The 14,830-nt window shown below is 32.1% G+C and overlaps 1 protein-coding gene across 1 annotated transcript; it reads left to right on the top strand.

The window, feature by feature from the left end:
• Positions 1-9,206: 9,206 nt before the first annotated feature.
• On the top strand, positions 9,207-14,552 carry LOC103488619 (alpha-xylosidase 1). Its single transcript, XM_008447439.3, has 3 exons — positions 9,207-9,533; positions 9,640-10,322; positions 12,422-14,552. Exons 1-3 carry the CDS (start codon positions 9,292-9,294, stop codon positions 14,293-14,295), a joined length of 2,799 nt encoding a protein of 932 aa, XP_008445661.1. The 5' UTR covers positions 9,207-9,291; the 3' UTR covers positions 14,296-14,552.
• Positions 14,553-14,830: the final 278 nt, after the last annotated feature.

Raw genomic sequence — 14,830 nt, 5'->3', positions numbered from 1 at the left:
GTGACTGTACTGAATAACTGTATGCGTGTTGACTGTTAAGCACTGTTATTATATTTTGTCTGATGTAAAGATACTGTGACTGCTAATTGTAGATTGAGATTTTATGTTGATGGACCTTGAAGTTACGGTTCAGTATGTAGTAAAGCATTGGTCTGGATGTTGATCATGGAGTTTGGACGGGGAAGGACAGTGAGTCCGGTTTTGGTTGGTTAGTTGATTGGGTCTAGGGTTTTCCCTAATGGTGTGCGAATTGGTGATGCGTATAGCAACTGAGGGCGTAATTGTTTAAAACCTATACTATCTGACTAACAAAGCCTATGGCGGAACTGTAATATGAATGTCGTTGGGGTATAACTGATGTAGACGGTTTAGTATGGACTGAGGGGTAACGGTTAGCTTCATCTATGGGGTAGTGTGCCTTACGGATATGTGCATCCTTCGGGAGCACTAGACTGATGCGTGCATCCTTCGGGAGCACCAGACTGATATGTGCATCCTTCGGGAGCACTAGACTGATGTGTGCATCCTTCGGGAGCACTAGACTGATGTGTGCATCCTTCGGGAGCACTAGACTGATGTGTGCATCCTTCGGGAGCACTAGACTGATGTGTGCATCCTTCGGGAGCACTAGACTGATGTGTGTATCCTTCGGGAGCACTAGACTGATATGTGCATCCCTCGGGAGCACTAGACTGATATGTGCGTTCTACGGAACCACTAGACTGTTATGTAGGGTACCCCCGAATAGGAAGTTAACTGTTGTCCCCTAACGGGCCCAGTAGTGGGTCCCTTACTGGGTATGTTTATACTCACCCTTTTCTCTTCTTTAACTTTTCAGGTAAGGGCACAGCGAGGGGCAGACCGACGAGAGGCAGGAAGGACGCGTGAAGGCCATATAGACGCGTCTGGTTTTCTTATCGCTTCCGCTATGTATTTTGTCAGAATATTTTGACTTGTGATTTTGAACTCGTGACTTGAGTTTTTATTTGTGACTTTTTGATTGATTTAAAATAGGGCCCGAAACTGTCTTTTTGTAAGGTTTCTAATGCTTTAATGAATCGTAACTGGTCCGTTTTAAATTTTATGTTGAATGGTCGAGTTTTGGTATTTGGTAGTGACCTCAGCTTAGTCCGAAAAGTTGGGTCGTTACAGTTATAACATATAACTATAGCTATAAATAAAATATTATAACCTTGAGAAAATGTAATCATATGTTAATGATAGCATCCTATTTTAGCTATGTAAATATATTATAGCTTTATTAAAGAAAGCTATCAAATGAATTTATAGCAACATATTTAAGTTATATATTTATACACTATTATAGCATCCGTCATAGCTCTATGAAAAGGCTATAAAAGGTCCCAAACTTTTAATAACATGAGCTGTCAGGACCTTCGAAAAAGGCTATCAAAGGTCTTTTATAGTCTTTTTCGTTAGCTATCGTAAGCATTATTTCTTGTAGTGATAGCAACCCTTCGAGGGATATTACCTGTGCACAGAGGTTCCTTTGATGTAGGTATTCAGTAGATACCTGGTTTCCTATCACCGTGACAAATTAATGAGATGAGGGTTCTATAGATAACTCGTTTTCGCATCTCATGAGATGAGGCTCTGTAGGTTTCCCACCTTATTATAATTATAGTGAGATAGGGCACTACTGATGCTTAGTTTCCATCTCGTAAATATCATATCATGGGATAAGGCTTCCATGCCTAGTTTATTGCTTTCGTCCCGGTGGTTCTTTTAGGTATATCAATTGAATGAGTAAGTTTGAGATAAATTGTGTTTAGGTTTTATATAAATTTATGTTAAAGAGTTAATTGTTAAAGACTTAGTTATTTCATAATTGTCACTCACTGGGCTATTTAGCTCACCATTTCCAAATTTTTTCTACTTTATAGGAAGAGATCGTGATTCAGAAGCTTGACTGCTGTCTCTAGTCTGTTGTGGAATTTTATTTTAGATTTTGTTCTTTTGGTTCGTACTTTACGTAAATCCTATCGTGACAAAAGTTTAAGGTTAAGTTAGTTATGTTGTTTAATTTCCATTTGATTCAAGTGTTGTCTATAATCAATGACATTTAGCCTTAACTTGTTTTGAAAAACTATGTAAAGAAGTTTGTTCAATATATGAATGTTTGTTGGCCCACTGCTTAAGTTTAAATTGTTTAGGTTGTTTAGTATTCCAAAAGAGCCAATAGTCATGGTCATCTAGTGTCGTTTGGAAGGGAAAAGCGATATTAGTTGACTTCATATCGCCTTGTAGGTCAAGAGTAGGCGAAATGAGATGTTGTGTAACAAACACGATCGTTAATTACTATGGTCAGCATGATCGTTTAAATTGGGAGCTTTTTTTCCATCGTTTTAAAAGAACTACACGATCATGTTGATATGATCTAAACAATCGATTACCATACTCGACACGATCGTTTAGCATGGTCCACACAGTCATTAGATTTGAAGTTTTTAATGATATATAGTTTACATTGGACTACACAATTGTTTACCATAATCAACACGATTGTTTTCCATGATCAACACGATCGTTTAGCACGGTCAACACGATCGTTAAATTTGAAGCTTTTCTCCCATCGTTAAAAAAGAGCTACACGATCATGTAACATGATTGTACTACGCGATTTTTTAGAATAAGATTAGTAGTGTTTACATGTGGTTGATTAATCGTGTGTTGACTGGGACATTTTTGGTATTTTCCATTGTGGACATGTGGCATTTTTTGGTTTTCAGAATTGTTTTATACGATATAAATATTTTACCGATTTGTTATATTTTTGAAAAAAACCCCTTAATTTTATATAATTGTCACTTAAAAATTAACATACGATTAATTAGGATGTGTGAAACACTTTATCCAATTATTTATCAATTAATCGTATATCACATTTTAGGTTAATTCAGAACAAATATAAAATGAATCAAATTAATGATTATCAGTCTACAATTCTTTCTATCATATAATATTTTGAAAATGTAGATGGAACCAAAGAAAAACTAAGAGTTTGTTAAGAAAATTTCATGAAATAACACAAATATTTGTGAATGTTGAAAACAAATCTACTAATCTATCAATGAATCAAATTTTAAACTTCAAGATATTATAACAATATCTCTTTTTCTAAATATATTTACTAATGAGCATCAATAAATCATAAATTAAATTTGAAAATAACAATCATACCTAAAATAAGTTTATAAATTATCATCGCTTCATTCTGACATGATTTCTATTAAGTGAAATTTTGAAAAAGAAAATTAGATCAGATGACAAAAAAAATAGAAAACAACAGTCCATAACACATTTTTTTTACATATTACAAATATGATAAGTAATTAGATATATTAAATCGCTATCAAAAAACTATAAGCGGATTATCACTTTTAAATTTGTTATCTTTACAAATTAAAAAAAATAGTAATATAAATTTTATTATCATAATTTTTTCTTTTATATATTTTTAGAAATGGTCTATTTTAAAAATGGGATGAGGAAAAGAAAAACAAAAAAAGTTTGTTACCGTTTGAAAGATGTGTGATTATTGGAATATCAATGTGTTTGATTTGTTAGTGATGTGTCAAAAGAAGATTCCATATAGAGATACGAGGCAATTGATCTAAATATTAAATATTAAATATTAAATACTCACTCCCTTAACCTTTTGATTTTATATAAAATTTTTATTTCTATAACTAAGCTGTTATATACTTTTCTTTTATCTACTAAACGTTGATCACTATTTAATTCTTTCATCTTCTTTTCTCTTCTAACATCTCTTTCCTATTTCTCTCTTTACATTTTTTTCCCTCTGATCAATAAATCTCTAACTTTTGTCTTAAAAGCCATTTTCTCTCCAATTTCTTTTATCTATTATCCTCTAACATCTCTTTCTTTTCCATATTTGTATGAACTTTTTAACTCAAAATCTCTGCTTTTATAATATGTTTAAAACCAGAAATTAAAGGCCCAAAAAAAGATTTTATGCACCGGAGCTAAATCTGTTGGGATTTTGTCAAAATGATTTTATGATATTATCTTTTATTAATGAGTTATTTAATTCCAAAAAGATAAAAGATCCTCATTTATTTTAGAAATCTTATATTATTATCTTTTTGAAATTATCCTTGAGAATATATATATATACACTACGAAATTTGTGGGTTTTGGTACGACTGACAAACGAAGAAAGCTTTTTGGAGCTGTTAGTCGAATTTGTATTGCAATAACTATGTGTGGAAGAAGGTAGTGCGATTATCTATCTGTGGTCTCGACGCGTTGATCTAAGATGATTGTGATGATGAGTAAGGAAAATGACGAAACGTGATTTAAGTGGTAAGGAAAATGACGAAACGTGATTTAAGTGGTCATAGTAAACTTCAATAGAGAATGAAGACATCGTCGAAGAGATTCACCCCATGCATTCAGGGGAGCCTGAAGTCAGACATTATTGAGAAGGATTACTCATGCATTCAGGAGAAGCATGATATTTTGAAGCTAAGAGCATGTTAATTAGTCATATAGTTGAACAGAGATCATATGCTGTATCGATGTATATTGACTAAGTGTGAATCATAATATAGTATTACTCATTAAGGCTGTGCGCAGCTTCCCAGACGTAGGTAGCATTGATCGAATTGAGTTACCAAAGTTTTTTTATATTATTCTCTTTTGCCGTCTCTCTAGCTATTACAACAGTTATTTATTTTAGAATTAATTAAGGTTTATTTGATTATCTCACGTTGTTTTTTCAAAATCTTTTTTAGAACTTCCTAACTACATGATATATATTTTATTATTTTATGCATTCCACACTGTTCTTAATTAAATATTCTTTTCATTAGTCAACAATGAAAAGCATAACATTCATTTTACGGTAGGATAATTATTATAATTTCTTAAAAACTAGTATCTAAATTCTTAATTAAAAATAATAATTAGATATCGAACTGGCTTGAGAATAACATAAATAATATTTATTTATTTTTTTTAAAAAAATGTAACTTTGGTTCTATGGCAATGTGGTAGAAAATTTAGTTTAGGTATTTGATTTGTAACCCTTTTTAGGCGGAGATTTGATGCGTAACTTTTTACGATATATAGTTTTAATATATCAAATCTTATTGATTCATTAATGTAATGCAAGCGTTGAAAAATTAATTAAGAAATTGTATTGTTTTATATATATATATATATATATATATATATATATATATATATATATATATAATCCATAATCAAGACATTAACCTCCATCAAAGATGATGCTTGTTTTTTTCTTTAAAAAGAAAAAGAGAAAAGAAAAGAAAATTCGAATCTCTATTCTTTCTTTAAAAGTAAATAAATAAATTCAGGATATAAATTATAGACCTAATAAAAGAGGAGGAAAATATTGTTGATAGGCTGAAAATGATTGGATATATAAGAGATATTGTTGTGTTTTCCATCTACTAAATAATATTTTTTTGAGCTGTCCTTTTAGTAAATTGTTCGAATGCTTACGTGCATGCAAAATCTTTTAGTTGGGGGAGGTGGTTGCACGGTGCCGGCGTTTTCAGTTTGGAGTTTGGTTGGTTTGCGGTGATCATCGTAGTTGGTCATGTTAGAAAAATGAATTTTAACGACGTAAAATTTTGTATCATGAAGAATTTCAATGACACAATTTTTACATTATTAAAACCTTCGACATAATAGACTATTTAACAATACTTCAAAAAAAGTGTCATTAAATATGTGTAGATGACACTACTATCTTGTCATTAATATCCTTATTGGTGGTGGTTAGAGTTGGACGACAACAATAATAGTCGAAGATGGTAGTGGCAGGAGTTGGTCGACAAATGGTTTACAATTGAATGGAAGTGAAATAGATGCCTTTTTTAGACTTTTTGATAATTTTAAAAATTATAAAAATTAAAGACATTAATCATTAAACACATATAAGTTGACTTCTAAAACTTTCATTTCAACTATTTATCCTAAACGAACTTATTTCATAAATTCAAAATTTCAAAATCTATTTCGAGCAGTTATGGAAGGCAAAAACACACTATTTTGATCCTTAAATTCTTAAGAATAGGTGCATTTGTTGGTTCCTCGCATTTCAAATCAATCATTTTATTACTTGAATATGTTTAGAAGGTTTATGTACGGAGGAGAAAGCAATTAAATCTACGTAGAAAGTGTGCTACGAAGTTGAGGTAGGAAGATGGAAAGGAAAAAAACTCACAATTGTATATTTAATCTTTTTGCACCTGTTTCCTCCTCCTTTCTTCTTTCTTTCTTCTTCTATCTTGTTCACTCTCCTCACTCTTTCAATGTTCACTGAGAGGGTCAAATGACCTCTTCGGCTTCTGTGACTAAATTGGTACTACATTTTTAAAGCAAAACAAAAAGGAAAATAAAACCTATAATTTGTTTGTACACTCTGTATTCTCGATTCTATTTTCAAAATCAGTTACCATGCATATTCGCCTACTCAAATTTTGCATTTCGAACTTTCAAATAACACAACGTTATTATATATATATATATAAAACCACAACTTTATAAACTCAATTATTTTTCGTTAAAATAAAATATTGTTGTACTATCTATTATAAATTATGTGATTTCATAGAAAGATAATTATACCCTTTTTTTTAACATATAAATTAATTAATAATGGTTTCAACCTAGTATTTAGATTTTAATTATAATTAGTTTTATGATTTATAATTGTATTAAAAAAACCATTTTGAATCATAGTTTAAATTGCATTTTAATCTCTGAGTCTTATACTAAATACATATCCAAATATACGAAACTAACTCTATTTTCGTTGAGTTTGTTATTTCCAATTTTTTATTAAATTAGCTAAAAATTATTTTTTAGATTCCATTTGATAATCATTTCATTTTTTACTTTAAGATTTTAAAAGATATTTTTTCATTTTTAACTGTATTTTAAATATTTATTAAGTACAATGGTTGAATTCCTTAACTAAATTATAAAAATAAAAAACAAGTTTTCAAAAACTACTTTTTCTAAATTTTAAAACAATTAGTTTGGTTTTTTATTTTTTAAACTATTGGTAAAACGTAAATAACAAAAGCAGAAAGTTAGGGATACAAAGAGTAAGACTTAATTTTATAAGAAAAACAAGAACAAAATAGTTAGAGGGCCTTAGAAATGAAAAGAGGTATTATTTAAAAAAAAGGTAAAATAGAAAAAAAAAACTTTTTTAAAATCGTGAAGGTATTTGGAACTATAAATATGTAAACACTCTCAAAACCTCAAAGTTGCTACAATATTTACTATTTGTTACAACCGTTATTATTTTACATTCATGGTCTTTTATTCTTTGCTATTTGTGTTTATTATTTTTTTTTATCAAATTAAAATAATCATCTCATAAACACATACTAATATAACTCAAATTAATATAACATTGCAAAGACAAACTATTTATAGATTCTAATAACTTATCAATCAAATTACAAAATATACCTTTGAATTTTGTAGTTTGCGTAAAAAATAATCCTAAACTTTTAAAACTTAAAAAAATAGTCCTAAACTTTTAGAAACGGATAAAAAAAAAAAAACTTACCATTAGTTTTGAATGAAAACCGTAAAAGTTTTACTTAAAAAATACTCTTTTATAAATATCCTTAAGCTTAAAAGAAAGTAAAAAAGAAAAAAAACATTTTCATTGATCTAAATTTTACACTAAATATCTCACAAATTAAAATAAAAAACTTGAATCGTAAGTTAAAACCATAGTCTTAATTTTATTTGACAATTAACACATAGTGATAAATTACGAACACAACTGATTTTTATAGCTATTGTTGTAATTAACATACAATAATAATCTTATTAGCGTGAGATTTTTTTTGTTTGGCTAATTATTGTTTTTGTATGTTTTAAGCAAAACTTTTATTTTGGAACTTTGTGAGATTTGGTTAAATTTTCTGTTTTAATTAAAATCTAAAATCGAAGTTGAAGGATATTTTTGAAAATATTACTATTCTTTTCTTAAATTTCTAAAAAATAATTATTAAATAAATATTTTATTATTTCAAACAAGTAAATGTGTTTATTATTTATGTTATATTTATATTAGGGTCATTTTGATGATTCACCCTTTCTATTGATATTGAACCATGAAAATGTAAAAATATTCATAGAAATATAGACATATCGATGAAAAATTTAAAACTAAGATTTTAACTTTAAATTTTGGTTTTTATTTTGAGTGCTAAAAAATTTGGTGTACAAATTGGATTAATAATATATTTTTTTCTTTTTTTAAAATATTTCGACGGTTAAGGGATATTTTTTAAATAAAACATTAACATATAGGTTAAAAGATTTAAAGATATTTTTTAAAGGTAAATTTACATAAATATAATAAAAGTGTTAAATATTTACTATCGGTATAACAATTTAAGAAAAACCCATTAAGCCAATTACTTTTTCATAAATTTCAAATTTGTTCTTATTGGATTTTGATTAGAAGATTTATTTTTTTTTCTCCTTTTTCTTTGCGATTTTTTCTTCCCTTAATTTCTTCATATTATTACTTCTCATTTTTCATATTTCCACTTATTATTTGTGATTTCTTCATTTCCTCTTCTAAAATTTCTTCATTCTTCTTCATTTTTCGTTTTCTTTTTTCTTCTTATACAAGATCTAAACGATATTGGTACATAATCTAAATGATCGTGTACCAATACTTGAACTATCAGTTATCTATCCCAGATAGATATAGATAGATCATTGTCACTAATAAATCGTTTAGATTTGGTACAAGATTAGAGGATTCAAGGGTATAAAATCGTTTAGACTATATACAAATTTTTTTTCAGGTCTGACCATTTAATCGTGGATATTTTTGTTATTTTACATTAGATGTTTTTTTTTTTAAGATTATTTGTTTTGTTATATATTTAAAAAAATTAATTTATTTTTTTTAACTTTTAAAAATATAGACACATTTTAAACCCAAACGACACCGCCTAAATCATTTTTTAATAGTTTAATCTCCGCCCAGACACGCGACACCAAAGACCCCTAAAATCGAAGGTGATGATGAGATGAGATGAGACGACACGAGAAAATTCTGATTAAAAGCATTTAATTGAAAAAAGAAAAACAACTTTTAAGACATTAGTGTTATTATTAAGGCACCAAATCAAATCCAGCTGACGAATCCTATGATCTTCACTCCTTTTATATCGAACCCAACCCTTCAACTCTTCTTCTCACTCACTCTCTTCTCTTTCACTCGCTCCAATGCTTCCTTCTCGCTTCCTTCCCCTTTCTCTTCTTCTCATTCTCTTCTTCAATGGCGTCCATTCCAGATCCAAATTTTCTCTTTCTTCTTCTTCTTCCCCTGTTTCGTCCAAAATTGGACTGGGCTACCGTTTAGTTTCTGTTGAAGAAACCCCCGATGGCGGTCTCTTAGCTCGCCTCCAAGTTAAACAACCCAACACTATTTATGGCCCTGACATCCCTTACTTGCAGCTCTTTGTTAAGTATGTTCATGTTCATCCAACTTGTGTTCTGTTTTCTCTCTTTTTGTTTTCTGCATTTACTTCATTTTCTCTGATTCTTTTGGTTTTTCCTTAATGTTTTTGTAAGGCATGAGACAAACGACCGCTTGAGGGTTCACATCACCGACGCGGAGAAGCAAAGATGGGAGGTTCCATACAATCTCTTACCAAGAGAACAACCGCCAGTGGCGAAACAAACCATCGGAAAATCAACCAAAAACACCATTACAGGCTCTGAATACGTCGGTAGTAACCTAATCTTCAGCTACACATCAGACCCATTTTCGTTTTTGGTTAAAAGGAAATCAAATGGCGATATCCTTTTCGATTCGAGCTCTTCTGATTCAGACCCATATAGTAATTTGGTGTTCAAAGATCAGTACCTGGAGATTTCGACGAAGTTGCCAGAAGACGCTGCACTATACGGACTAGGGGAGAACACACAGCCGCATGGGATTAGAATATACCCAAACGATCCTTACACTTTGTACACAACGGATGTGTCCGCCATTAATCTGAATACAGATCTTTATGGATCTCATCCAGTGTATATGGACCTGAGAAATGAAGGAGGGAAGGCATCGGCACATGCGGTGCTGCTGCTGAATAGCAATGGGATGGATGTGTTTTACAGAGGAAAATCTTTGACGTACAAAGTCATTGGTGGGGTTTTGGATTTTTACTTCTTTTCTGGACCTTCACCACTTGATGTTGTTCAACAGTACACTTCCCTCATTGGAAAGCCTGCTCCCATGCCTTACTGGGCCTTTGGTATCATTTCATTCCTTTATCTCTTGTTTGTTATTGGATCTTGTTATTATATATTTTGATGAATAGACACTGACTTGATTTCCTACTCTGTTTTGATGCTCTGTTTTAGTGGTCCCTTAACTTTTGAGTAGAGGATTGAATATCTGAACTTAATTGGAATCAGATGCTTCATTTTATGTGACTTGCTTGTTCACAAATAGTTTGATGATTAACTATATTTGTTTGAAAAGCTAATGTCTAATTTATTACTTCTCTTTGGAGACAGAGTACTGCTGTCCAACTAAGTGAATTGATGTTATGTCTGTTGTTAAGTTTTAGTTAAGTAATTTAATGAAAGTGAATGCAAGAGTTAATATGATGTGTGCACGAGGAAATCTAAAGGTTTGTTTCCTTGAACTCTTGGACTTTATGTCTCCAAACCTTAAAAGGTGACATGGAGAAATGGACTTGATGAATTTTTTACCAAGTCCTCGAACTTTCAATTGTGTGTAATAGGTTCTGAACTTATTTGACATTTTGAAAAATTCACGAATTTATTGGACAAACTTTTCAAGTAAGCACTTAAAAAATCATTCCAAATATACCAATAATGTATTATATTAGATACATATTATAATTTGATATCTATTAGTTTTGTTAATTTTAAAAAATATTGGATGTAGAGACGTATTATACACAAGGTTCTAAATATATAATTTAACCATAAAGTTTAGAGGCCTTAGAAAATTCATCCTTATTTTAAGGAAAAGGGTTGTTTTGCCCCTTTATGTGTGGTTATCGAGGGATTATCAATTTTGGCTTTTTGTGTGTTTTTCTTTACTAAAGTTAATTTATTTATTATACCCATTGAATAGAAAAAAGTTCTCTCTCTTTCTTTCTTTTCTCCCTCTCGCTATAAATTATGAGGGAGGATACAATCTAATAATAGAATGCTTGGTTATTGTAATTTGTTTTCTGTATAGTAATGCTTGGTTATTCTACAAGGCAAGGATTTAGAATCTTTGTTCCGAACTTGGTGTTGATTTGATTATCGATCTGTTGAGAATTTCTATGAACAATTTTATATTAATTCTATCTTTGACTCATTGACTGAAGTTGCATTAGATTAACTTCTCTCATTAAGAATTTTAAATTCCAGATCTTAACATCAGGTTTAGTTAACTATGATTTTCCCCCTTTTCTTGGAGGGTAGAAATTTTATTTCCTTTCATAATGTTTGGTAGGTGTTGGGTGGTCCCTTTGCTAGTTCTATGCTTTATAAGTGTATTCAATTCTCATTTATTTATTTTTCCTTTAGAATCAACTTTTAGATCCATAAGATATTTATCTCATGATAAGCAATCTTTTTTTGTTTAAAAAAATATTTTTATTTTCTAGCCTTTTGTAGAAAGTGAGGCAATATGTATTTTCATGAATTTTCCTTTGCCCTATTATTCAAATAAATAAAATAGAAACTCCTTTTCTATTTTCTCCAAGCACGTGTCTTCCAAGTGTGGACCCAAATCCATTATTGATATCTTCATAACTTCACAGTTCACGCCAATCTATATTTCTTCTTTGATAAATACGATTCTTCATAATGTCTCTGCCCCCTCAAAGAAGAATATATATAATAAAAAATATAAATATAAATATATGAATAAAGCCCCATTAAAAATGGAAGTGAGGTTTCTTTAGTTTGACATTTTTACATCTCTTATATGTGATAAGCTTGTTCAGGCTCTACTTGAAAAACTACTGTACGATACGAAATATTGTTCATGTCTTCCCTGCTTGTAAGGCATTTGAGCCTTTTTTTACTAACTTTCAGTCACCAAAATTAAGTCCTTTTTTTTCTTCTCTTTACTCTGCTGGCGCATCCACATTGAAAAAGTAGAGAGGCCTTGCAATCTTTATAAAATACATGAGTGTCTCCTCCCGTTACCATTTAGTTTTGAGATGAAACCCATTTTAACTATTATTCTTCATGTTGTTATTTATTTAGATAACTTTGTTTAGGTTGTGCATCCTTGAGTTCTAAAGATGCCTTTATTTACTGCTTTAACTAATGCTCTGGATTAAATCGAACTTCTAATGAAAGTTTGTCTCCTGGTGTGCAGGATTTCACCAGTGTAGATGGGGTTACCATAACCTATCTGTTATTGAGGATGTTGTTGAGAACTATCAAAAAGCTCAAATTCCGCTTGACGTTATTTGGACTGATGATGATCACATGGATGGAAAGAAGGATTTCACTCTCAACCCCGTCAATTATCCACGGCCAAAGCTTCTAGCTTTCCTAGACAAGATACATAGCATTGGCATGAAGTACGTTGTGATCGTTGACCCTGGCATTGCTGTTAACTCCAGTTATGGTGTTCATCAAAGGGGCTTGGAAAATGATGTTTTCATTAAGTACCACGGTGAACCATTTTTGGCTCAAGTTTGGCCTGGTGCCGTAAACTTCCCCGATTTCCTTAATCCCAAAACTGTTTCATGGTGGGGTGATGAGGTCCGCCGTTTCCATGAACTTGTCCCTGTTGATGGTCTGTGGCTTGATATGAATGAAGTCTCAAACTTCTGTTCTGGATTGTGCAAAATCCCAGAAGGCAAACAATGCCCAACTGGAACAGGACCTGGCTGGATTTGTTGTCTAGACTGCAAGAACATTACGGAAACAAGATGGGACGATCCTCCTTACAAGATAAATGCATCAGGTTTGCAGGTGCCAATTGGCTTCAAAACAATTGCGACCAGTGCAGTTCACTACAATGGCGTTCTTGAGTATGATGCTCACAGTCTCTATGGGTTCTCTCAGTCTGTTGCAACGCATAAGGCCCTTCTCGGTCTTGAGGGGAAGAGGCCGTTTATCCTTTCCCGTTCCACATTTGTTGGTTCAGGCAAATATGCAGCTCACTGGACTGGGGATAACAAGGGAACATGGGATGATTTGAAGTACTCCATTTCTACAATGCTTAATTTTGGTATATTTGGAATGCCAATGGTTGGTTCTGATATCTGTGGGTTCTATCCTGCACCCACGGAAGAACTCTGCAATCGTTGGATTGAACTTGGCGCTTTCTATCCATTCTCAAGGGATCATGCCAATTACTATTCCCCTAGACAGGAACTTTATCAGTGGGAGTCTGTTGCTATATCTGGTCGAAATGCACTGGCCATGAGGTATAAGCTCCTACCATATCTATACACATTGAACTATGAAGCTCATACAACCGGAGCACCAATTGCTAGACCGCTCTTCTTCTCATTCCCAGATCTTAAGGAGTGTTACAATGTGAGCACTCAATTTTTGCTTGGCAGCAGTGTTCTCGTATCCCCTGTGCTAGAGAAGGGAAAGACAAAAGTCAGTGCAATGTTTCCACCAGGCACTTGGTACAGTTTGTTTGATATGAAGAAAACCATCGTATCAGACGAAGTTCAATATCTGTCTCTTCCTGCACCATTGCACGTTATTAATGTCCATTTGTATCAAAACAGCATTCTACCAATGCAGCGAGGTGGATTGAATTCAAAGGAAGCTCGTAAAACTCCTTTCACTTTCATCGTGGCCTTCCCTGCCGATGATAGCAAAGGAGAGGCCAAAGGAAAGCTGTTTCTTGATGAGGACGAGCATCCGGAGATAAGCCTTGGTGATGGTCTATCTACTTACATTGAACTTTATGCAACTTTGAGCCAGGGGAGTGTTAAGGTTTGGTCTGCAGTTCAAGAAAGCAAATTTGCTTTGGAAAAGGGTTGGATAGTTGAGAAACTTATTGTGTTGGGGTTAGATGCAAGCAAGCGGGCACAGGCCCTTGAGATCAACGGAAATGTGGTTGAGGATGGTTCGAATATCGAGTTTTATACATCGGAACAGAGTTATCAGCAAGCGAAACTAGAGGATGGAGGGGATAAGAGGAAGACGGCCATGGTTGAGGTCAGAGGATTGTCATTGCCTGTTGGAAAGAACTTTGAAATCTCCTGGAAAATGGGATAGAAAGTGGAGAGGTAGAAATTCTGTACTCTAGATTGTCAGATTGAGCAGCCCTTTTTTCTTTCACATTCCCCTTCCCCATTTTCTTTGAAATTGGTTGGTGGTTACTGGGTTTCTTCTTTTCTTTTTTTTTTTCTTTATTGCTTTGATGGAAAAGAGATGAGCCAAAGCAAAGCTTATCTTCATCCTTATCCATGGAACAAGTCTTGTACTTGTGTTCATCGTTTTATGTAGTTTGAGAATAAAGTATGTTCCTATCATTCATGGGTTGAAGCAAATCAAATGTGTTCCGAAAAAGATCAACTTAGTTCTCTGCTACACAGAATGTGAAATCTATCATACCAAAGAGGGAAAAAAAAAAAAAAAAAAAACCAAAACAAAATGAAGACAACGAAGATGGAAACAAGAAGAAAAATATTGCACGGCGATTAAGTGCTTCATTGAGGTGGAAACATTTACAGGTATTTATTGGTATGTAAGGAACTAATCATCAGTACACTGACTTTAAAAATCTACCACCGATCTTGAAATTCTAATC

The sequence above is a fragment of the Cucumis melo genome, chromosome 3, assembly GCF_025177605.1.
Source record: "Cucumis melo cultivar AY chromosome 3, USDA_Cmelo_AY_1.0, whole genome shotgun sequence".
Lineage (NCBI taxonomy): Eukaryota > Viridiplantae > Streptophyta > Magnoliopsida > Cucurbitales > Cucurbitaceae > Cucumis > Cucumis melo.
Note: the sequence above shows the minus strand (reverse complement) of the source record. Positions and strands in the feature narration are given on the sequence as shown.

What these genes read in the sequence shown, in the direction of transcription:
- LOC103488619 (XM_008447439.3), top strand. Translation starts at nt 9,292, where the DNA reads ATGCTTCCTTCTCGCTTCCTTCCCCTTTCTCTTCTTCTCATTCTCTTC. An exon ending in TACTTGCAGCTCTTTGTTAA is followed by an intron (nt 9,534 to 9,639) that starts GTATGTTCATGT and finishes TGTTTTTGTAAG; the next exon opens with GCATGAGACAAACGACCGCT. An exon ending in CATGCCTTACTGGGCCTTTG is followed by an intron (nt 10,323 to 12,421) that starts GTATCATTTCAT and finishes CCTGGTGTGCAG; the next exon opens with GATTTCACCAGTGTAGATGG.